This window comes from Anabas testudineus, chromosome 1 (assembly GCF_900324465.2).
Source record: "Anabas testudineus chromosome 1, fAnaTes1.2, whole genome shotgun sequence".
NCBI lineage: Eukaryota > Metazoa > Chordata > Actinopteri > Anabantiformes > Anabantidae > Anabas > Anabas testudineus.
Genome location: NC_046610.1, coordinates 14884798 through 14910426, shown reverse-complemented (window position 1 = coordinate 14910426; position 25629 = coordinate 14884798). Strand labels below are relative to the sequence as shown.

At 41.0% G+C, this 25629-nt stretch overlaps 2 protein-coding genes across 3 annotated transcripts; both read right to left on the bottom strand.

Moving 5' to 3' along the window:
- Positions 1-3730: 3730 nt before the first annotated feature.
- On the bottom strand, positions 3731-12194 carry si:ch211-207j7.2. Its single transcript, XM_026360548.1, has 4 exons — positions 12061-12194; positions 6999-9326; positions 5557-5630; positions 3731-4411 (listed from the first exon to the last, which is right to left on the bottom strand). The coding sequence occupies exons 2-4, from the start codon at positions 9268-9270 to the stop codon at positions 4316-4318; spliced, it is 2442 nt and encodes an 813-aa protein (XP_026216333.1). The 5' UTR covers positions 9271-9326; positions 12061-12194; the 3' UTR covers positions 3731-4315.
- Positions 12195-19472: 7278 nt separating this feature from the next.
- On the bottom strand, positions 19473-23166 carry LOC113162604. 2 transcript variants are annotated; one of them, XM_026360834.1, is made up of 2 exons: positions 22932-23166; positions 19473-20146 (listed from the first exon to the last, which is right to left on the bottom strand). In XM_026360834.1, the coding sequence occupies exons 1-2, from the start codon at positions 23071-23073 to the stop codon at positions 19692-19694; spliced, it is 597 nt and encodes a 198-aa protein (XP_026216619.1). In that variant the 5' UTR covers positions 23074-23166; the 3' UTR covers positions 19473-19691. The 2 variants fall into 2 exon arrangements, with proteins under 2 accessions (XP_026216619.1, XP_026216618.1); XM_026360833.1 differs by lacking the exon at positions 22932-23166 and having other exon boundaries at positions 19473-20402.
- Positions 23167-25629: the final 2463 nt, after the last annotated feature.

Sequence of the window (25629 nt, the reverse complement as noted above, 5' to 3'; positions counted from 1 at the left end):
ATGTGTTTAGGTGTTGCTGTTTGGTTTGTCTAGCTCATATTTGTGTCTGAGTCACAGTTTGTTCGTCCTGTGTGGTCACATGCGAGCGCACGCAGAGAAAGAGCAGATATTCAGATCCAGATAATGGCATTAGGCAAATCTGTTTGAATAAGAGGCAGCATAACGATAAGAGGCATGAGCAATGTGAGCTCTGTGCTGATGAATTTAAGTGGCACCTTAATTTGCACCCACAGCACACTGGCGTGTACCAGCCTCACCCCGTGTGTTTTTGCGCGTGTGCGTATGTGACACACTAAATTATGAGTCAGGCAGATATCAAATGACAGTCACAATCTTGAAACTCATAATTGCCCTTTTAATGCCACCACATGCTGCGTCTCCAATGAATTCGCTAACGGCGCAAAAGGCAGAATCTCAAGATGAAGGTGTGTGCTGAAATCTGAGACCGTGTGTGGGGTGAGCAAGTTTGGGTTCATCATTTAATTTAGTGAGTAAAGTGAGGATTTAGGGCGTGTAGCAGAGCTTCACATGTGATTATCTTCACTAGATGAAAGAAAGAAAAATGCTGTTTCTTTGTCCATTTTTCTGATCACTTCAGATACATGAGTTCAAAGGCCTTTTGATTGTTCATCCCTGTCTGTCAGCGTCTTCATCACTACCCTAAATCAATAAATAAACCAGACAGCCCTGTAAAATAATTCATATTACAAGGGCAAGTATGTAAATAATTCAATTGGACAGTTTTGAGTATGAAATTGCTCAGGAGAAGACACAAAGCATGATAAAATGAGCACAAACTTAAGAAGCCAAGTGTTATTCAGTTTAATTTATATTGTGAAAATGAGTAAATATGAAACTACAACTGTTCTAACTGTGTCAACATGAAACATGGTTAAGTAATGAAACTCTTGAAGCAGCTCCAACTGTTGTCAGTGACCGTTGTAGAGCAGCAAAGACCAGATTACTGTTTGCTGTCGCACACGTACATCTGTAATGAATGCTCCATTTAAAGGCGACAAATCTGTTTTTAGTCCTTTTGTGCAGTATATTAATTTTAAGAAAAAAAAAAGCAGCTTATTGTTTTTTTTTTTTTTTGTCTGAACTGATTCGGTTTTAAGGACTGGTAACATTTCAATGAATCATAAAAGCAAGATGAGACGTGCACATTCAAAATACTTTTTTTTTTCATGAATATTTGCAAATCTCATGTAAACAGCTTCTGAAAAGACCTGTTGGAGGACAGATGGGTATCTGGGCTGTTCCTGTGGGAAACATGGATTTAGAGAAATCTAAACAACTATTGGTGAATAAAATCACACACACAGTAAATTTTCATTCCAGCACCTTAAAGATACTGGCAGTGATTTCTAGACAGGTGATTTTCTCCACACCCATTTTAACGCTATTTCTTTTAGAATAAAAAACAATAATTAAACAAATCGAGAAAATCTTCTATCGCAGAATGACAGCGTCTTCTCCTCCTGAACTTTTACAATAAAACACAGACTGCATGGATTTGACTGCCGTGAGTTAATGTTGATACTCTGTGACTCAGCTCTGCCATTTTACATCCCCTTCTCTGGAACATCAAAGCAACAGAACACACACACCCACAGCAAGTGAAAGGCACATGCGTATGTGAGGAAACCAAAAGAATAATCTCTGGATCTCTTTTGTTGTCTGCTGACAATACATGCAGACACCAAATGACACACACTGACTGGTGACTGGAGGCCTTTGGACTTCAAATGGTGGCTGCATAAGCAACGACTGTATAGAGAAAAGAGTTTGGTTTGAACATACAGTACGAGTGTGTTTTCTCCACAGTAACAGGGCAAGTATTACATACTTTTAAAGTACTAAAATACTGCCAAGTATGACAAATCCTGCCTTGATGTGGCTAGTACGTATGGAGCTAATATTAACTACTTTATATAATGCTGTTTAATTTATGTCAAAGTATGGTATTTTGTAAAATGTCCTCCTCTTCTCATACAATAAGCAACACACGCTCCTTTGAGAGCACAAAGAACATTTCTTGCATTCACATATTAAAATCTAAAAACTGCACTAACGCACACACCAGACACTCATCCCCTCCACTTCCTCTCATATTTTTGTTCTCTCGACAAACAGAGCGGCGGTTAATCCCCTAAACGCCGACTGTCTCTCACGTGGTGCCGCTTCGATGACTTTCGTGCCAGCAGGACTCGAGAAGATGGTGATAATGAAATATCATGGAAATGAGGCTGGAGCTGTGCAGGTGATAGACAGGTGTGCAGGTTTGTTGCAGGGTCACCACCACATCTGAAAAGCAGCCAGATTAGACACCACAGTGAGAGGTAACTTGGAAAGCACAGTTTCCCGGGCCAGCTTGTTTAGATTGCCGTATTCATGGTGAGCACAAAAAATAATCTCTGATCTTCACCTGTGACATTTTCCTCCTGTAGGTAGAAAAACAGAAACAACTTTGTTTTACCGTCTGTATCCTCAGTGCTGAGCTGTGGGAGCTCGCATCACTTGCTGTATTTCATTTCCATGTGTTTAATTTTCATGTTGACAGACCATGTCAGTACAATATCAAGACTTTGGATTATGTGCAACTTGGCAATACGAGCGACGTTGCCTAGGGAGGAATTAAACTTATTAATAATTTTGATCACTTAAGGTGCTGCAGCTCAACCATAATAATATACTGGCAATGTCACTGGGCTGCGTCCAGTCAGAATGAGGCGATGAATTATTCACAGGAGACTGGGAGGTCACTAAAGCGTGATCTTACCTAGACACACACACACAAATGTCCACAGGGGCATTTATGCTGCTTACATTCAAGCATCAAGCAGCTTCCAAAGCTTCTAAGGACCCAAATGAACACAGGACATAAAGCAGACAATTCAGAAGACACATTACTTGTTAAAGCATCACCCGCCCTATAGTATTAAATATCACAGTTAGTAAGCAAACATAATATACTGTTTTAAAACTAATGTGTATTTGGTCATGAGCAGCTATATTAAACATGACTATTTTCCTTATGCTTTATGGTTATTGTTCTGTCACCTTTGTCAAATGTGTAGTTTCAGTTTGTGGCAAAGTGAAGGGAGGTGAGCATTAGATTTTAAAAAGCTCTACAAATATCTGAGGACAATAGTTTAATAACAATAGTTTACTTGTGAAATTTAATTGTGTTAAAAGTAACTGGGGAGCCTGGGCCTTCAGCCTATTTACAACAACTTTAATGTTTTGTGTAACTCTTTTTTAATTGTTGTGTTAGTAGAATAACACTGAATGCGTAAAAGGAAACAAATTCAATTCATTAATTTGAAAGTACAATAGTTGCTGTGCCATTTGAGAAACGTTACAATTCTAACAAGAGAGCAGCTCCTCGGATCAGCTTTGCTCTTTTTTATGAAGGTGCTTTATTGCACTGTAATCCAGCTTTCAGTAGCTCCACCATGTGATCAAATACAATAACCCCGTCTTTGTGAAACTGCATAATCAGGGCTGTAGTTAATGATGATGTTGCTACACTCGCCATTACTTTAGGATTAGTTGTATTCTGTCTCTTACTGCATGTAAACACACTGGGGAAAAGAGCTAGTTAATGCCATCAGGTATTACCCCACCAGTAAATATAAAAATAAATAAACTAACCACTAAAATGGACACAGGCTAAATGAACAACTCTCTGCTACGTACAAGTCAATAAACACTAGACACACTGAGCTATGCAAAGATAGGATTTATTGCATGGCTATTGTATTGGATTGCATTATATTGTACAGGTGTAATAAACTAGTAACTCTGCGTAAGACATTATTAAGAGCATAGAACAGGTGATGACACACTTTTTAAAGCTTTGTTTTCAGTATCAGATGCTGTACTACTGTCTAACTTAGCATTATAAAATTACTAATTACTAAATTCCTTATTTTCTCCAAAGCAGTATTATTATTATTTTGCCTTTTTACATCTGTTAGTATCAGAGTTACAGCACAAGAAGCAGGCCAAGAGCTTATCCATTAATAGGTGGCCCTCCTCCTCCTGCTTCTTTCCTCCTCGCTGAAGGACTGTTCAGGGTTTTCAGTTCACCGCCAATCCTTTTCCTTGCTCCCAATTCTCCTGACCCCCTTTCTAGCCTCAATCCCTGACCTCTATCTAACATCATCATTCTCCTGCCTTTCTTCTTCTTCATCTCTGCTCTTTTCCCAAAGTCTGTTCCCACTTTTCATACACTGCTCGCAGTGTTTCAGAACATATAGGCGTCTGCAACCCGCACTCCCTCCGCTCAGTTTGATCTGTCATTGCCTCATCAGTAGTCCTGCTTGTTGTGTCCATTGACAAGGCCTGACTCCCAGCGGTGTACAAGAGGGGTCTTCTTCCTGGGTGTTCGAGGACTCTGGAGGACCTGCATGTACATGTAGTAAAAGACAGCAGGAGTAAGATGGGATTGCAAGTTAAATAAGGCAGGAGAAAGAAAGTCTTATGTGAAAGTGGGAGAAGAAAATTAAAGAGTAGAAACATCAGATGGGACACAGCCAGCAGAAACATAAAAAGAGATGGATGAATGGATCTCCTCTGGAATACATCTCTTAGGATGAGCATCATAAGCTCTATAAGTTAGAGGGAGGATAATGTGACATTGATCCAAGGCCATGCTCAGTATGACAAAGTCAACAACTGAGACCTCCATTTATTCCTGAACTGTAATCAGGAACCAGGTCTGTGCAGAAGGCAGATAACCAACCAGCTGAGAGACACAGACGGGGGGAGAGAGGGAAGAAAGAGAGCATCATTCCTGATGCTAATGGCAAACCATGTAGCTAAAAGTGACATCAATGCCAAACTGAATTAAACAGCTACAGCCAAAGAGCAGCACTCTAGTCTAATCAGAAACCCACAAGGCAGGTAAGGGAAATCAGCGGGATTGTCAACTGACTGCAAACACACACACACGCACACTCCTCCCCACATGCAAACCCGGCCTACAGACGCCATCGCTCCCTCTCCCTCTCTCTCTCTCTCAGTCTCAGAGCTGTTTGCCTTCTTCCCTTATCTATGAAGATAAGCTCCTTACTGTGTGTTCAGGATATTATCAGATCTTTGTGGCCCATATTTGGTGCAAAATAGATGCTGACATCCTCCCATGAGCCTTTCTTCATGGGACTCTTTACAATCCGGTGCGGTTTTAAACATCTGCTCATATTCAAGCTGCTGAGAGGCTGATTGAACCACCAGAGTTGCACTGCAACTCATTTACTGTATTTAAACACAGTTAAAGAAGTCCAATGATGGTGGAACCTGATTTCTGATATTCAAGGGAGACTCACAAAGGTGATTTGCCTACATTTTCATGTGATGTACCAATTGTGCCTCATAGGTAGGGCTGATGTGTTTAATCATAGAGCAGAAAATACTTATCAGATGTCACTGTGGAGCCTGGTGTTTTTTTAATGAGGCACATTTTTCATTATGTCATAGCAAATAATTATATAATAGAAACTGTAATGTATGAGCTTCTTTGCAAAGAAAAGAAGAGCTTAACTAAGTCACCTCTGGCCGTGTAGTATCTTCCTCTTCAGCCTGGGCGGGAGGCCACATGCCAAGCTTGCCGACTGACTGGCGTGCTGCAAAGGAGAGAAAGAATTTAAAAAAAGGCAGGATAAGCAAGATAATGTCAGCAGTAAGGCAAAGGTGTTCATGTTATTGTGCTCAGCGTTGCAAAGCTGTCTTCAATCAAATGTAGTATTAATATGGTGAAGCAGCAGAGAGAGATGGATGGATTAGGATGCATCAAACGTCAACATGGTTAAAATGGAAACAAAAAGCAGGAACCAGAAACGAAGGATTGTAAAAAGGTTATAACTCATCTAGTTTTATCATCTAGTTTTATCTCCTCTATAAAACTATTAGCTATCGTTCCTTTTCCCAGCACTGACCCACGGTCGTTCACGTCCGATATTGGCACACCCAGGTTAGTGTGTCACACAGTTCAGACAGGTTCATTCATATGCAGTCACAAAGAAAGCCGACTGGCAACCGTTCCTGGCAACAAAACACAAATACTCAAACATACGATGGGTTCTTGGCATTTTGTGTTTGATGTACTCTGACAGCCCTGTCATATAAGCACAAGGACTTCATGTTCCAAATGTGTACAATTAATAGACCTAAAGTTGGCCATTGGTTATGAGTAACCTTTAACTCTTTAGCCACTAACCTCATTTTAACCTTGCAGTTACTTTTACTTTCACTCTTCTAGATCAACCAGTTTGACTTTGATCTGACTTCTTATCTTCTTGATAATTAGTTTTCTCACACTTTCAGTTAAAGAATACGACAGTGTTCAGATTTTACAATTAAAACCTTAAATGTGTGAATCTATCTATCTATCTATCTATCTATCTATCTATCTATCTATCTATCTATCTATCTATAGCAGCAGTCTGCAGAGGCAACACTACATGTTGTACTTGCGGTTGTTGTCAAAAGTCTTTATATTAAGTGTGTATCACCATAAGAACTAAAAAAAAAAACAACCTGTATGCACTTTATGAATTCTGGATTTAGACTTCCTAAATTTGGACTCTTTAATTTGCACCTTTCTTGCTGACACAAGATGTATGACCCAGGAGTTTTCCTCACCTCAGCTGCTGCAATTAATGTGACAGACTTGATTCTACACTTGTTGTGGAGGTACGAAATTGTATTTTCTCTTCAGTTTATGGTCTCTTGTGCAAAATTATTGCTTGTAACAGCTAACACCGGCTTTAAGGTTTTCCACCGACAATGAGAAAAATGAAATGATTTGCTTGCTGGGCTGTTTCAGGGGGTTTTCATCATCTCAGCTGCAGCTATAAAAACGACACACACACCCCCCACACACACACAAGCATCCACTCATACAAACACATTGTCTGTGGCGCAAACAGAATGTGTTGTGCGCCACATGAACACACTTTTAACCCTAAGTCAATACTCAGCGCTGCCCTCACCTGCTGGGGGCCCTGTTCCCCCCCTGGATGAAGAGCCAGAAGAGTCAGGAACAGACAGGCCATTCAATGAAGAAGGAGACAATGTGGCAGTGTTTCCTTCCATGTTGGTTGACCTTCCTCCTCCTCCTTCATCTTTTGCGCCCTCCGTGCCCCCATATAGACTGATCCTCTGTTTGCGAAGTTCCTTCTCCCTCTCTTGAGCCTCCCGGATATCCTGCTCCACGTTGACTAAATTTGTAGTGGGGCGCAGCTTGAAGAAGGGGTTCTCTTTGGGTGCCACTTCTTCCTCCTCGTCCTTCTCCTCCTTTTCCTGCTTTCTCCCTGTTATCTTATTGTTTCTTCCTGTCCGGGATGATGAGAGGTGAGGATTTCCTGAATCGACAGCAGTAACATCCTCTGCCTCTTGATGAGCGTGGCAGAGCTTCAGTGCCGGGACACTCAGGTTATTCTCTAGGATGATAACCTGGCCACCCCTTGCCTCAGAGAAACCTGGTCCTCGGGGTGTCAAATTAGTCGAACCTCCTTCTTTGATTAAGTTGTGGCTTTGAGTGGGACTTAAGAGGTCTATGCTCTGTCTCCCCTCCCCACAGGAGCCTTCTATGGTGGATACCTGTGAGGTGTCCTCCTTATATTCTAACGCTGAAATGTCCCCAGCTGAGGACCAGGATGTGACTTTACTCCTGGCTGAGACAGGCACGGTTGAATCGTTTGGTTTCTGAAAGACCTCAAAAATCTGTTTTCTGTCTTTTAGCTGACGAACTGTACCTTTATCATAGAAACCTGGAACCTTCCCAAGCTTGACCAGATCCTGTTCCCTCTGTGTCTCCCTGTGGATGTCATGCTGCATTTTCTTACCAGCAAGCTGCCTGTCTTTCCCATGATACTTGTCAGACTTTGCAGTGACTGACTGGCAAAGAACAGTTTTCCTTAAAGGGATATCTACATACTCCGGGGACGTGGGTGGATTAGGAAGCCCTCTGGACCGTCTCAGACTGTGTTCACGCTCTATAGCGCGTCTGATCTCCCTCTCAATCGGAGTCTCTCTGGGTGCAGATGTGGGAGTGCCTGTGGAGATGGTGGTGTTGCCCTCCAAAGTGCTGCATGGGGAGAAGTCTGCAGATACTCCACTGTCACTCTGGCTATCATCACACGAGTCACTCTCCATCCTGCTGTGTCTGCTGTGAGTAGAGGACACACCACCGGTATATTTTTCTGCCGTTAACTCTCCTCTGTTTTGTTGCTGCTCAGCTTTGTTCCTTTCAACTACACTCTTTTTCTGACCTTCACCTGTTTGCTCGCTTTGTCCTTTCTGCCTTTCCTCCGCCCTGTTGTGCCTTTCTCTCGCAGCAACAACACAACCACAGGCTTGAGAAGCCGCCCCGCCTTGATTGGACACCTCTATGGAAACGGCTGACAAAGGTGGAGAGCTCTGGCCATGCACCTGTTGTGCAGCTTCCTGGTTTCCTCCCATGGGGGCAAGTTTACTTTGGCTTTGAGTTAACAGCTCCTCCTGCTGTTCGGTTGAGGGAACTGCAGGCAGGGCTGATGTGTCTTGCTCACTTTGAACTAAAACACTGGGAAAATATGAGGTTTGGAAAAATTTGCTTCTGACATCTGCCTCTTCTTCCTCACTTTCATCTGCGAAAGGGGGCGAGCCCTCATCACCTGAGCTGTTGCTGTGAGCAGCAGGATGATGAGCAACCCCTGGTGTATTATTTTCAGGTTCACTGATGCTAAAGCCATCTGGTAAGAAATTCAGCTGTGTGTCATTCTCCTCTGCTGTCATTTTATCCTCCACCACCTCCTCAGATGGTGAATAAGGTGACTTAAAGTCTTCAGCTGGGTCTGAGATGATCTCAGCATCACTTAGCTCCAGGCTGGAGAAGCCTTCTTTCTCAAAGCAATCTAAGAAGGGAGGAGGAGGTGGGAAAACATCCTCACATTGAACAAATGACTCTTGTTCTAATTCTGTCACATTTTCTTGTGCCTCACTTGGGATGCACACACTAATTTTTGTTGATTCCTCATTCTCCAGTTTGCTTCCATCAGATATTTCATTTTGTGCAAATGTTTGGTTGTCCTGCACAGTTTCATCCGGAGCTTCAGGTTCCGCGACGTCTATGTCCTCTTCAGGTTCTGCCCTGGGAGCCTTTTTGTCTTGCAGAAAGGAGTTGTGGCTTATGGCTGCACCCACTTCACCCTGGGTCCAGGACTCATTGTTCAGTGAGTTGACAGGACCTCGTTCCTGCCAGGCCTCGGGCTTTGTTGCCATGGTGACAAGTCTGCTGATGTAAAACAGTCAGGATGTTCGGCCTCCAGCCAGGCAGTCTGAGTGAAAGGAGAGGAACGCAGAGGGCAGAGGGGAACAACAGGGTGATTAACAGAGTTCAGCAATAATCATGGCCATCCATTTCACATCCCATAATTTCTATAAACATGAAATGACTTGCTACAGCAGCACCAAGGGAATGAATCATCATCTGTATTTACTGTGAAGTAGTTTGGAAATGTTAAGTGCTATGCTGACATGTTTTTATTTCTGAAAACATTCAACCTGTATGGCTGCAGTTAGTAGAAAACAACTTATAATTTAAAATAAATCCCAAAAGACAGATTAGATACAAACATGTTTTCTCATCTGATCTACACAACTGGCGCTCTCAGTCGTGTAAAGATGGGTAACACATAAAAAAAATGCAGCACAAAAGGTCACTACAGTACTACTGATGAGCATAAACATGAATACTATTCAGCAGCAGCTGCCTCCGTATTCCTCAGATCTCAACTCCATCACACACCTCGGAGGAATCAGCACAACAATATTTTTTAGAAGAATGGTGTTAATAACTCGGGTAGAGTTGAGAGACTTGGAGAATCTAAGCCAAGGAAAACCAAAGCTGTTCAGCAGACTCGTGGTGGCCAAATTCCTCATCATGACACTGTTTTTTTTCCTCTTATAATTAGTCACCCATTTTTGTGGTTATGCAAAGAGTTGTGAATGAAAGTTGGTGCAGTATTAGAGCAGCAGAAGGAGGCTGGTTAGTGTGTACTGCCTTCAGTCTTTTTAATGGCACACTGAGTGCTCCTGCTACAGTACGACAGAGAGTCTGTTAACAATGATGTACTTGACTTCGGCTGTAAGATAGTAGCTACTCTACCCCACTGTGCAACATATAAAGTTTTCTGCTGAACACACTTTCCTTTAATCAGCTTACAAACTGGGGAATAACTCCACACACACACATACACATTACACCATACACACAATCTGGATTGTCCAAAGGGTATACTGAAGTCCAGTTTCTCCAATATCAGTTTTTCCTTAACACATAAGTTTCTATTTCTGTCTTAATCTGTATCAATATTATTCCCCTGGACACCTCTCATACAGTGCACACACACACACACACACACACACACACACACACACACACACACACACACACACACACACACACACACACGCACACACACACATCGTCTTCTGTTCAGCCTGCATCCTCACTAACTCCCCTCCACTCTGATTGTTGCCAAGCCCTTCTGACTAGGCTGGACTCCAACACTGTGACTGATCATTAAGGGGGGGATGTAGATCACAGCACTGGGGATGACAAGTCTGTGATAAACTGGGACACATGCACAGATCGGACAGATAGAGAAATAGACAGTTACAACACATCTCGGCCTTCATGTGGAGATAACAAGGACTGACAATGTGACATGGCAGGAAGAATGGGGAGCGCTGTGATTATAACAATGGCAGAGGATGTAGATACTACAGTAGAACAATGTGGGTAAATTAGCATGGGAAGAGTTTGGAACAGTGAACCACGAGAGCTATGGCAGACCCCGTTTACAATCAACAATGGCGAGTTTAGGGACCCACTCACCAGCTGCATGACGACACTGCATTTGAACTGTTACTGGTAAAATGTGTGCTCCACATTTGATGATAAAAACATAATCAGCCTATTTCAGCTCGGAAGCTTATATCCTGTCCCAGGCACAGAAAACAGGAGGAGAGGTTCAGATGTCCTCTGGATAAACTACCACCAGGCTCATTCACAGAACTCATAAAGGTAGCATAATATGTAACTTACTGACTGAGAGGCCACGTCATGAAGTGCCTTTTGTGAAATGGAGCATGAAGAGGAGTGAGAAGGTTATTGCTGTAATAGTTTAAGCTATGGTAAGAAACCCAAATGCAAATTTCTGCTCTAACAGTTGTATTCGGCCACATGTGCTGATTCTGCAGAAACTCCTTCTGAAAACAAATGAGCATGAATCAATTATGATCCTGCAGCCGTACAGTAGAGAGACAAACTCACATTTATATTGTAGAATGGTAATGTAATCTGAACACTTTGTGTGTAAACTCGGACATTCCCCAATGAGGCATTTCCCTCACGAGCAGTGCTTAAACAAACTAATGGCATCATTTATCTAATATGACATGCTGTTTAGCTTTATTTTCTAAGGTGGACAGGGGAAATTGGCCGAATTCAACCAGACATTCTCCATCTCTCTCTCACTTGGTTAGGTAAGGTTGCAGGAGACTGTGGATTTAAACTGCATTACGTAACAGGCTTATGTTTTGCTCATTATCTACAAAGGGGCTCACATTATCAAAAGAACAGCAATATTAAAATCATCATTAAAAATACATCTCCGACAGGCCTTACAAATAAACTTGCCCTCCTTTTTGGGGTCAGCTGTGTCCTGAGGTAGTTTGGGATCTGAGGGCATTTGACAAAAATGCTAATGAATTTAAATAAATGCAGCTAACTTCATATCCAATTAAAATGAATTCTGTTGCTATCTAACGGTTGCTGACATAGTTCTTTGCACATTTTACAGTCATTACTTTGATATGCTTTAATCACTGTGGCAAAAAGTAATAGAAGTAAAAGCTGGTCTCAAGAGACCTGGCTGTTTGAAATCATTTGTGCAACATTGCTTTCCATCCTTCTGATATTTCACTTGAACGTTTTATGTACGTGAACAAGAAGTTAAACAAGGCAGAGTCACTAACAGACTACTTGAAACAGATGGCTGCACGTACCTGTTAACAAAAAGCTTTGAAGATGCCCTCTGAATGACAGACACACATTTCTGAGAAACCGTCTTTCTCGTTTCAGGTCACTGATGTTTAATCAACACAAAAAGAGCCTCTATGCTTCGAGCTCTGGTCCCTCGCTGCCCGGACCTCCTCCCTGGTGCACACTAACACCCTCAGTACACCGTTTGTGCACGCCCACATTTGCATGCCATGCTTACACTAAATCATTAATACATACAGAAGAATGAGCATGTGTGCATGCACAAACACGTGTGCTTAAGGCTTACCCCATTGTTGGGGATTTGATAGCACTAATCCAATTAGTGAGCAACACATGTTAATTGTTACACCGTGCAAGTGAACGAACTAGTGTACCAGAGGATAAGGACGAGATGTGATTATTACAGCTGAACATGGGTTTAACATGTTCCATTACATTTACAGTAGGTATAGCTACAAATGTGTGATCAATGAACGCGTTCAGTTCTAGTCCAAGACGCAATCTGCTTGGTAGAACGCAATGGAATAAATAAATGTACTTTGAAGTTCAATTTGGTCACATAATCCCAAAATCACAATTCACAAATTTCTTTCCCCATGAGCACAGAAGCTGAGTGGCTCACACACACAGCAAACACGTCTTATTAATATTATACTAATATTTTAAAAACTCTTGCATTAATCTTACATCTGTACATTTTACAAACTTGTAATTTACATAAATCGTTACAGATACTTAAATAAAACAATATTTTGTTAACACTTATACGTAATCCATGAAATGTTTTTAGTTCAAATTTAAGATGCAGTTTGCAAAAGTTAGCATGGTCACATTAATCCTTGTTAAAAAGCGTTGCTGAATGACTCACACACATCAAACACAACAGAGTGACACACACCGCCAACATGTGTCATGTGGAAGAATCGTATTGCCAAGTTTGAACTGTGATGTGGTAATGAAAATTATGCTGCCAGACGTTTGTCCGGGTTTATAGATAACCTCCACTTTCATAACACTGAAAACACCACAGGTCAGAGTTCTTATTTCTTATTTGTGAAATAAAAACCTGGTGACTCTTTATTTGCTGACATATTTCTACATTTTATTTAAATTCATTAAATTCACATACTTTTTAGAAAAAGTGTTCAAGTGTTTTTATTTTTTTTATGTACACTTGCCATGTTCTGTTGGCAGAGTCTAAAGGCTGAGTTAAAGAATACTTTCCATGTCACCTAAAGCACTGTCTTTGAAGAAAACAATTATTAAGAAACAGCACAATTTAGCATTTGCACAAAGTAATAAAAATATATTGACCACGTATGAGGAGCTCGTGGTCCTGGACAAAACTCATTGGTAGGATCCATCATTACAGGTGGCAAGATATTCAGACACTCTCTTAGCACAGCAAGTAGTTTTATTAAGACTGTGCTCTTATAATAGAGCAAGCTCCAGAGCTGTTGTACAAGCGATTCAAACCATGACAGTTGCAAAAGTCAGTGCTGCTAAGACTTAAGGGAAAACTAGGCTCAACAGAGCTGTGACTCTTGGTCAGCCTGGGTACAGTGCTGAAAAGAAACCAGTGGTCGTTCTTATTTCCCTCTATTAATGATGGATAACGTGGTTTTAGCACTACACTGTCTTTTTTTAAAGTATTATTAAACTGTCTTTCCAGGCTAAACCAGATTGATATATTTTGGTAGATTTGTGACTTGTACCAATGGAGTGTACCTCTTCTGAGGAGCAACAGCGTAAAAATTATCATAGGCAGTTGATGGGGGATGGTAATAAGGTTGAGTGGATAAAGCGATGACACAAAAAAAATGTTAATTAAAATATATTTAAGAAAAAAGTATGCCTTGTAAAGGTCTTCAGTATGATTTATTAATGCTAAAAATACAAAGTATTACGATGAACAAGTTTGATTCAACACAAGCCTCTCTTGGCTGATTGCGAGATACATTAGTGAAGACTTGGACAAATCATTATCTCAGTGTTTTTCAGTCATTGTCTCTGATTTCTCATCGGTTTGTGTTGCTGGATTACTGGTAGTCTCCTCTGGACAAAGCTCCTTGGTAGGATCCAACACGACAGGCGGAGGCATGTTCAGACACTCCACCTGAGCTCTGAACTCCTCCATCTCTTTCTCCTCCAGCTGCCTCCTCCTGCTGAACAGGTAGAAATGGAGCCGCTTCCCTGATTCCACATCAAAGCTCATCAGTATGCAGTCGTGACAGGACGTGTGGATGAAGGTTGTGGTGATGTTGCCGTTATAAAAGGTGAATCTGTTGCCCTCCAAGGAGACGTTGTAGGACGAGTAGTAGCACTTGTTTTCTAAATGCTTGCTGCGACTGAAGACGATGACGGATTCAGCAGTTATATTGGAGAAGTTTGCAGAGGCGCTGTCTCTACGTTTGAATTGCTCTATTAATGGTGGGTAGCTCAGGCTGCCTGCAACCATAGCCCATCTTCCCTCTAAACGATGAGGATCCAGTTGATCCAAAGGCCGGACCAGGTTTTCACAAGCCAGAGGAGCTGAATGGCTCACAGACGTCAAGCAGAGCAGAACAATGGAGCACGCTGCCAACACGGCTCTGTATACTGAAATCATGACCTGCTGTTGATTTCTGGCTGTTGACAGAGGAACGATCAGACCTTATTTAGCCTGAAGTATCTAAATAACATGGTTGGTTGTTCTGGTTTTATAGTCGTTTCAGAAACCTGCAGTTTCACAACATTGAAAATAATCAAACTTTTCATCTGTGGTTTCTGTGATTGTGAAATTACTGAATGTTTAGTCGACGGTGACTTTTGATTGTTTACACTGGAGGTTTACTTTTTGACTCTGTCTTACTTGTTGATATGTTGTTGGTTCACTCTGTGATCAAATCAAATAGAACAGGTGTAAGGGTGTTAAAGCCAATTATGTATTAACTTCAAAATGAACACACCAGGCTGGTGGTTTTATATGATCTAAATAGTCTCTGTTTCTGCTATGAAGGCAATAAGCGTTGCACAACTATCCCTGTGCACTTTGTTATGGATGGAGTCAAATGAAAGTCAAAATAAGGTCAAATGTACTGGAAAAAATACTTTCAAGAAGTAGAATCTTAAAAACGAATTTATTTCTTATGTATTTCTTTAAAAGTGAAACAGAGTTGCTCAGCAGAAATGGAGTCCTTCCCATCTCTATCTCTCTGTCTGGCTAGCCTGTACAAGTCCTTCTCTACATCCTTTGTGTCTAACTTGTCATACAGCTCATCGTAAGCTTTCTGTTTGGCCTTTGCCACCTCCCTCTTCATTCTACGCTCCACTTCCTTTTAGTCAACCTCTTCCACTGGACACATTCCTGTACTTCCTCATTCCACCACCAAGTGTCTTTCCTCCTTCCAGATGACACACCTAGCACCTTCCTACCTGTTTCCCTGATAACCTCTGCTGTAGTTTTCCCAGACATCTGGGAGCTCTTCCTGACCACCTAGAACCTGTCTCAACCTCTGCCTGAATTCCTCACAAGTTTCTTCATTCTTTAGATTCCAATTTATCTGTTATTATTATTATTATTATTATTATTATTATTATTATTATTATTATTATTATTATTATTATTATTATTGTTATTATTATTATTGCAGTACACTCACATAAATAAAGGTTTACTCAATAGCAGCTAAGAAAGTTTTGTTGTAGAGTCAGGAACATGAAGCGTATTAATATGCTGAAGAATTAAAATAAAGCTCAGCTGATGGAAACTGTAAGTAGGTGGACCTGTCACTGTTTTAATGCACTTTCACTACACTAACATCTTACCTGGTCTAGTAACATACAGTTTCCAATAGCAACAGGCATGTCATCCAGTACAGGATCTCTATTATGATGTGAGGTCACAGGTCATGTTAAGGATGGAAACAGCCAGTGTTCCTCCAAAGGCTATGAGAGCTTAGTGTAGCCAAAACATTCATGGTCAAATTAGTACAAACACATCAGATCTCAACAGGGAAAAAACACATTATACACACGTCTATACTAATGTGGGTCAGGATAATGTGTCAGGAATGAAAGGATGCCATGTTGTTTAATGGAAACAAAAATCACCAACCTACAGAGAGCTAAATTCAAAAACACTCTGATAATCAAAGTGAAACCATGATGTGACAGATTAGTCCAGTTTGATAGAATTTCATTTTAACTCCGATTGATACTCAGTAGTTTGTTTGGCCCCCACGTGCTTGTATGCCTATTTCATTTTGTAGAATTATAGCAGTGCTCATCCTGTTCCTGCTCCTACCTGTGACTGTGCTGGGAGACACATCAAACCTTCTGGCAATGCTACATATTGATGTGCCATCCTGGAGGACACGGACTGCCTGTTCAACCTCTGTAGGGTCCAGGCATCGCCTCATGCTACCAGTAGTGACACCGACCCAAGCCAAATGCAAAACCAGTGAAGAAACTGTCTGAAAAGATGTTTGGAAAAAAATACTAGTGGCCTCCATCTGTAAAACCATCCTGCTTTAGAAGTCGTCTCATTGTTGCTCGTCTAGTGTTTTTACACCAAACTGTATTTGCTGTATTTATGTTCGACAAGCAGTTTTTGTTTCTGTGGTTTATTATGTTTTTTTGTTGCCAGCTTTATTTGGACAGTCAGTGCAGGGATGCGCGGGACCTCTGGAGTCCAGCGGGATGCTGAACTGTGGACATTGAAGTTTTTTTGAAGTGAACATTTTCTACTTGCTAAAAAGCAGTTTCTAAAATGTGCTGCCATAGTTGCTGGATATTATATCATTTAAGGTGATGTCAAAATAAAAAAAGTGTCTGATTTAAACTGCAGCTTTCTGGTTGGCATATTCCTTCACCTGCGGTAAGCGTTGCACAATTTGAAGCTGTTTCTTGCCAAAAAGCACCTTGGAAGTTACAGTAAAGCCAAAATATTTAAGTGCATATGATCTTTAGCATAAGAAAGATTCTAACTGAACTGAAATGAACTCAACAGATTAACAAATTTGATGTCAAAGTGACAATTAAACAAGCCAGAAAATAATCTCTGCATCTCTATTATTTTGTGTCACTTAAATATAAGATACATCTTATCTGCCGAATAAATATCATAAGTGAGTGAAAATCTGATTTATTATCATAGGTCTTTGAAGTACTTTTCAAAACAACTTTATTTCCAGACACAGATTAGCTGAAGAGTAAGAGATACAGTACATAGGCTCTCCTGCATTACACTTACAGTAGGGACGTGTCTTTCATGTTTTATGGTGGCATGTTGCTATTGTACGTGAACATTTAGAGAAGACAAAAGAAAGTCTGCACTGATGTTGACGTTATATCAACACAATAATTGTCATTTCAGTGTCTCTCAGTTTCTCTGTTCCTCTGTTTTCTCTTCAGGTTGAACTGCTGGATCATCAGCCGTCTCCTCTGGACAAAGCTCCTTGGTAGGATCCAGCACCACAGGCGGAGGCATGTTCAGACACTCCACCTGAGCTCTGAACTCCTCCATCTCTTTCTCCTCCAGCTGCCTCCTCCTGCTGAACAGGTAGAAATGGAGCCGCTTCCCTGATTCCACATCAAAGCTCATCAGTATGCAGTCGTGACAGGACGTGTGGATGAAGGTTGTGGTGATGTTGCCGTTATAAAAGGTGAATCTGTTGCCCTCCAAGGAGACGTTGTAGGACGAGTAGTAGCACTTGTTTTCTAAATGCTTGCTGCGACTGAAGACGATGACGGATTCAGCAGTTATATTGGAGAAGTTTACAGAGGCGCTGACTCTACGTCTTAATCGCTCTATGAATGGTGGGTAGCTCAGGCTGCCTGCAATCATAGCCCATCTTCCCTCTAAACGATGAGGATCCAGTTGATCCAAAGGCCGGACCAGGTTTTCACAAGCCAGAGGAGCTGAATGGCTCACAGACGTCAAGCAGAGCAGAACAATGGAGCACGCTGCCAACACAGCTCTGTATACTGAAATCATGACCTGCTGTTGATTTCTGGCTGTTGACAGAGGAACGATCAGACCTTATTTAGCCTGAAGTATCTAAATAACATGGTTGGTTGTTCTGGTTTTATAGTCGTTTCAGAAACCTGCAGTTTCACAACATTGAAAATAATCAAACTTTTCATCTGTGGTTTCTGTGATTGTGAAATTACTGAATGTTTAGTCGACGGTGACTTTTGATTGTTTACACTGGAGGTTTACTTTTTGACTCTGTCTTGCTTGTTGATATGTTGTTGGTTCACTCTGCTGATCAAATAGAACAAAACCTCTGTCTTAGCGGTTTTACTCAGCCCGTGTTGAAATTTGAACAAACAAATAGATTTTAACAGTAATCTACTTTGAAATAGAGCCACCACCCCTGAAATAGAGAGGCTGAGCCAGTCTGCAGGAACCAGGCCACCTCATGGGTGTGACTGGACCCATGAGGCCTGGTTGGTCTCAGGCTGAATGTGTGGCATGGGGCTGCTTCCTTTTGTGCCAGCCACAAGGACAGATGTAAGATATGACTGTGTCCCACAGGGTATCATTTGGCAGGAAACGTAGGAGTGTGGGGTACTGGGATCATTACTATGAGCCATTCATCTCTTGTATTACCAGAGTGAGATCTGCGCCTGCATTCTTGCCAGGATGTTTAACACTTTTTCAGTGGGCTCTGTCAGGGTTTTACCTTGCCAACAATTCAGATTCTGACTTTAATGGAGGGAAATCTCTAGGCACAGCCAAGATTGGACAAGTCTCTATTTTTTTACTGATGACTTGCCTCTGCTGTTTTGTTCAGACTCTGGCCCCCAGTGCACGCTCCAGTGATTTGTGGCAGAGTGTGAAATGATGGGTCTCAGTGTCTCATGGTCTGGTAAAAGCATCCCCTCTGATTTCAGGAGAAAACTTGAAATGAGACCAATAGGACAGAATACACTGTAGAGATTATATTTCCCATCTGTCCTGAAAAAGCCTTAGGATCCTTCAGGCAGAACTGGACTGGAAAAAAAAAGGGAAGAAATGAATGAATGTGGGGTTTTATCCAGTAAATGTGTGGATTTTTCTACACTGATTATTTGTCTGACAACAAAAGAATTGCAGCGAAATAACGACAAACGTTGTTGTAATGCTCAACGCATTTACATGACCACTAGCTACATTAACATTAATAATTATGCAACTTGTAACTTTAATTTATTAATTCCACATGTTTCTCAAATGCTCACGTGTTGCATGAGAGGGTTGGGACCGATGACCTACAGGTTTAAAGGCGTTAAAGTCAATTATGTATTAACTTCAGAATGAACACACCAGGCTGGTGGTTTTATATGACCTAAATAGTCTCTGTTTCTGCTATGAAGGCAATAAGCGTTGCTCAACTACCCCCGTGCACTTTGTTATGGATGGAGTCAAATGAAAGTCAAGCACAAGAAGTAGAATCTTAAAGACTAATTTATTTCTCATGGATTTCTTTAAAAGTGAAACACAGTTGTGATAGTTCCAGTATCCTACATAGTATCTACTGCTTTACATTTGCATCACAGTAATGTTCTGAGTATGAGATTTAAGACATTGAAATCAAAAGAAATACAACATCTCCACCAAACCACACACCTGACATACAGTATAATCAAGTGGTCATTTCAGTGTCGCTCAGTTTTTCTGTCCCTCTGTTTCCTCTTCAGGCTGAGCTCCTGGATCATCAGCCGTCTCCTCTGGACAAAGCTCCTTGGTAGGATCCAACACGACAGGTGGAGGCATGTTCAGACACTCCACCTGAGCTCTGAACTCCTCCATCTCCTTCTCTTCCAGCTGCCTCCTCCTGCTCAACAGATAAAAGTGCCTCCTCTTCCCTGACTCGACATTGCAGCTCACTAGTATGCAGTCGGGACAGGATGTGTAGAAGAAGGTTGTGTGGACGCTGTTGTTGTCATGGGTGAAGCTGTTTCCTTCCAGGGTGATGTTGTGGGATGAGTGGTAGCACTTGTTGTCTACACGCGCGCTGCGACTGAAGACGATGACCGAGTCACTGGTGTTGCTGGAGAAGGTCAGAGAGGCGCTGTCTCTACGTCTCAATCGCTCTATGAATGGTGGGTAGCTCAGGCTGCCTGCAACCATAGCCCATCTTCCCTCTAAACGATGAGGATCCAGTTGATCCAAAGGCCGGACCAGGTTTTCACAAGCCAGAGGAGCTGAATGGCTCACAGACGTCAAGCAGAGCAGAGCAATGGAGCACGCTGCCAACACGGCTCTGTATACTGAAATCATGACCTGCTGCTTTCTGATAATAACTTCTGCCTCTTGTTGGAGTGATTATATTAAATGTCAGTTGAACTGAACTATCTCAATAATGTGGTTGGTTTTCTGGTTTTATAGTTCTTATCTTCATGGTTGTGTTTCCCAACACTTAAAATAACACAGAGTAGAGTCAATCTTTCATCTGTGGTTTCTGTGATTGTGAAATGAATTAATGTTGTCAGTACACAGTGTTGTACTGTGACTTTTGAACTTTTATTGTAGATTTGCTGTGTTAATCAAATGCAACATATGATTTGTGGTGGTTTTACTTTTTCAAACATTTATTGCAATTATTATTATTATTATTATTATTATTATTATTATTATTATTATTATTATTATTTATTTATTTATTTTTTTTGTAGAGTCAGGAACATGATGGAAACTGTAAGTAGGTGGACCTGTCACTGTTTTAATGCACTTTCACTACACTAACATCTTACCTGGTCTAGTAACATACAGTTTCCAATAGCAACAGGCATGTCATCCAGTTCAGGATCTCTATTATGATGTGAGGTCACAGGTCATGTTAAGGATGGAAACAGCCAGTGTTCCTCCAAAGGCTATGAGAGCTTAGTGTAGCCAAAACATTCATGGTCAAACTAGTACAATTTGACCAATTTGACATTGCCTACAACTAAATAATACATGAACGATGCTGCTCATTTTCATTTTTTTCAGTTGAGCCTGACAACCTGAAGCACTCAGCTGCAATTGTTATGCAAACAGTTTCTATCACAGAGGCAGAATTTTGTGTTTCGACTATTTGAAAACACATCAGTTCTTAACAGGGAAAAAACACTTTATACACACATCTATGCTAATGTGGGTCAGGATAATGTGTCAGGAATGGAAGGATGCCATGTTTTTTGATGGAAATAAAACCTACCAACCTACAGAGAGCTAAATTCAAAGACACTCCGATAATCAAAGTGAATACATGATGCGGCAGATTAGACCAGTTTGATAGAATTTCATTTTAACTCAGATTGATACTCAGTAGTTTGTTTGGCCCCCACGTGCTTGTATGTATGCCTATTCCATTTTGTAGAATTATAGCGGTGCTCATTCTGCTCCTGCTCCTGCCTGTGACTGTGCTACCAATAGTGACACCGAGCCAAGCCAAATGCAAAACCAGTGAAGAAACTGTCAGAAAAGATGCTTGGAAAAAAATGTTAGTGGCCTCCACCTGTAAAAACATCCTGCTTTGGAAGTGGTCTTATTGTTGCCCATCTATTACCATTGTTTGGTGTGTAATTAATTAATTAATTCAATTGTCTTGTCATTTATTTTATAAATTCTTGTGTATTTAATATTGATGCTGTCCACTCTATACTGCCTTTTTATACTCCTTTTCTATACTGTCCTATTTAATGTCACCTTGCTGCTGTAGAGAAAATAATTTCCTCATCGTGGGATGAATAAAGTCTATCTTCTCTCAACTTAGTTTTTTTTTCGCCAAAGCAGCTGAAACTGATCAACAACCCCCTCTGCTACTTAACTGACTAGATTAATATCCCAGAAGTTGAGCTGATGCTTCACCTTTATTTCATATGTTTCTTTTATGTTTTTTTGAACAGTGTATTTTCTGTATTTATGTTCGACAAGCAGTTTTTGTTTCTGTGGTTCATTATGTTTTTTGTTGCCAGCTTTATTTGGACAGTCAGTGCAGAGATGCGTGGGACCTCTGGAGTCCAGCGGGATGCTGAACTGTGGACATTGAAGTTTTTTTGAAGTGAACATTTTCTACTTGCTAAAAAGCAGTTTCTTAAATGTGTTGCCATAGTTGCTGGATATTATATTATGTCAAGTTGACTGCAGCTTTCTGGTTTGCATTTTCCTTCACCTGCAGCATTTTGTGTCACTTAAATATTACATCTTACCCGCAGAAATACAGAAATCATAATTCATTGAATGAAAATCAGATTTATTATCATAGGTGCTTGAAGTACTTTTCAAAACAACTTTATTTCCAGACACAGATTAGCTGAAGAGTAAGAGATACAGTACATAGGTTCTCCTGCATTACACTTACAGTAGGGTTGTGCGTGAACATTTAGAGAAGAAAAAAAAGAAAGTTTACATTGATGCTGATGTTATATCAACACAGTAACTGTCATTTCAGTGTCTCTCAGTTTCTCTGTTCCTCTATTTTCTCTTCAGGTTGAGCTGCTGGACCATCAGCCGTCTCCTCTGGACAAAGCTCCTTGGTAGGATCCAGCACAGCAGGTGGAGGCATGTTCAGACACTCCACCTGAGCTCTGAACTCCTCCATCTCCTTCTCCTCCAGCTGCCTCCTCCTGCTGAACAGGTAGAAGTGCTGTTGCTTCTTTGAGACCAATTTGATGTGCATGACGATGCAGTCGCGACAGGATGTGTGGGCGAAGTTTGAGGAGACGTTGCTTTTATCTGTCCCATCGTAGGTGAAGCTGCTGCCCTCCAGGGAGATGTTGTAGGAATGATATTGGCACTTGTTGTCTAAACGGATGCTGCGAGAGTAGGAAATGGAGGTGTCACTCGTGTTGCTGAGGAAGTTTACAGTGGCACTGTCTCTTTGTTTGAATCGCTCCAGGTTTGGCAGGTAGCTCAGGCCGCCTGCAACCATAGCCCATCTTCCCTCCAGCTGACGAAGATCCAGCTGGTCCACGGGTCGGACCAAGTCCTCACAGGCTAGAGGAGCTGAATGGCTTGCAGAAACCATGAAGAGGAGAGCGGTGGCACAAACAGCAAAAAACATACTGAGCTGTGTGAATGAAGACACTGCACTGTGTTAAAAGTGTCCTGAATATGGCCAGTGAAGAGGTCGGTCGATAGCTTTATAGCAGTTTTAGGAAGTTCCAGTTTCATAAGAGAGTGGAGTCCCCCTTTGCACCTGTGGACTCTGTGATTGTGAAACTGAGTAATGTTTTGAGTTTTGGACTATTGGACTGTTTACAGTGGGGTCTTGTTTGCTGAAACCTTCTCACACGTGTGTGTGTTGCTAACTTTGTCTTTATTTCATTGACGCTCTATTTGTGATGCAGATTCTACCAGTGGGTCATCTATTAATTAAAGGTACAAACAAAGATGTCCTTGTGGTGTGGTATGAATACTAATTTGATCATGATAGGAGAACAGAAAGAAAAAAACTGTTCATCATATTGCAACTAATCCCCTTCATCTAATTCATTCATCAAAACAACATGGATATTAAAGTCTAGAGTGGAAAGTTTCGGTTATATATTTCTATATTATTGGCTTGGTGTCTCACTCTGGAGACAGAAGAGTTTAGAGATGTCAAAGAGTCACTAAAATATGAACCCAGTGTTATTTTCTGTGTGTTGGTTTCAGACAAAGCAGGAGTTAAACCAGTCTCTTTTCCACGTTGTAGAGGATTCCTTTCATCTGTAAACCTAATGCAGAATACTGTGAGATAAACACGCGTCTATTGTTGTACTGATGCCAGTGAAATCCCAGCAACTTTTGCCACTCTAGATTATAAAAATAATACACAGATGATTCAGTACTGCTCCAATTTCAACTTTATTTTGGTACTTTTTTATTGTTATTTTGATGACTAGCCACAGCGGGGAAAACTGAATCTAAACATTTTCAACTTTTTCTCCAGTCATTATTCATCTGCACAAGAGCCACCACCTGACACTGTATAAAACAACCTTTTTATTCAAACTATAAATAGACAAACCATGTACCACAGGCAAAATCTCAGTCTTCTCATCAGTCGTAGCTGCTGCTAATGTCTGGTCTAGACAAACCCCTTGTGGGTCCATCACAAAACATTTTAGCATGCCCAGACACCAGAGTGAAGAAACCCCTCCACTTCCATTTGCTGAATAGGTTTAACTTGACAGACGTATGATTTGGTGGTCATTGATCTGTAGAAACCAATACTTTCTGCACTGCTGCTTGACTTTCAGTGATTTTCAGGCTGCCTCGTGCAGCTCATTGTCCAGTTGATCCCAAGTGTTGACAGCCCAGAAGATCTACAGTAAGTGGGTAACTGACATGTGAAGTTTTACACTTGAACCAGAAAGGTTCAATTTGAGAGAGGGATCATAAAATAACTAATCTGAATATATATATAAATCCTGATTATTTTCTTAGATTAAGAAGCAATGAAAAGCTTTAAATGCTTTTGATTCAAACCTTAGAGCTGTTCGGTGAAATCAATTTAAACTCGATTGTACTCTAGTATAATAATTAAAGACATTTCTTCCTAGTCTCACTGAGAGCAGCCTCAGTCTTTGTGAAATAAGTAAATCTGGGATCTAAACTTTAGCTTTTGCCAACAGCAAGTAAAGTAGCATTAACAACATGCACATAGGCGTTTTAACAAAGTATTCAGTTACTGACAAGTGAAACCTAAAATAATGAATGTTAACACAAATCTGTCATTTGAAAATGCCGTAGAACCTGCTACATCTGTCAAGTGTTCTCATTGTTCATTAGAATATACTATTACAGTATGAAATGTTTTTGTCTTCCCACGTTTTCACTAATGTTGAGCTTTGATCAAGAGAAGTATCAGAGAGCAGAACCTGCTCTTAATAATAAAAAAAGCTACTGAACTCACGTTTTTTAATAAGATCACCTGCACACCAGGGAACTGACTTTTTGAGAGATAGCTGATGTTGAAAGACACAGACATAAAAGACTGCTGTCTTTTATAGAGGCACTGCCTCCAAATGAGATGGTTCTCTGAAATGCTGTTTTTGTTGGACAGGTCTCTGAGTTCAGTAGGGCTTATTTTCTGAGTTACAGGACTCAGTGCTCCATCCCTTTCCTTATGGGGCTCAGGCTTTGGTCTGCCCCTGAAGAGGATCCTGCAGTTAACTGTGATACTGTCACCTGAGCCGGCAGAGGAAACGCCGGGATATCAGGCAGCTTTGTAAAGCTCCACACATTTTAGAAATGGATGATTTTTGAGACATGTTGCAGGATAAATCAGGTACATCCTCTCGTAGGCTCCGCTCAGTCTCTGTGATCCTGCTCTTCCTGCAGAATGGCTTATAGATCCGTGTTAGTTTCCTTCTTCCCTTCAGGGAAAAATGTACCATAATTAAAACTGAAAGTGTTTAAACCCACACAACACTGCAGTAATATGTACACATCATCCTTTAGCCACAACCTTTTTCAAGTAGCTCGTGCTGGTAACCAATAAGGCTTAGACGCAGATGCTAAACATTTAAAATTATTTTTAAGTAAGTTGGGGGAAAAGTCAGTCCCACTACTGTGCAGAATATTATGAAACAAATTATCAAGTGTGCTTCTGCTACATGAAACTGTTGTGTTG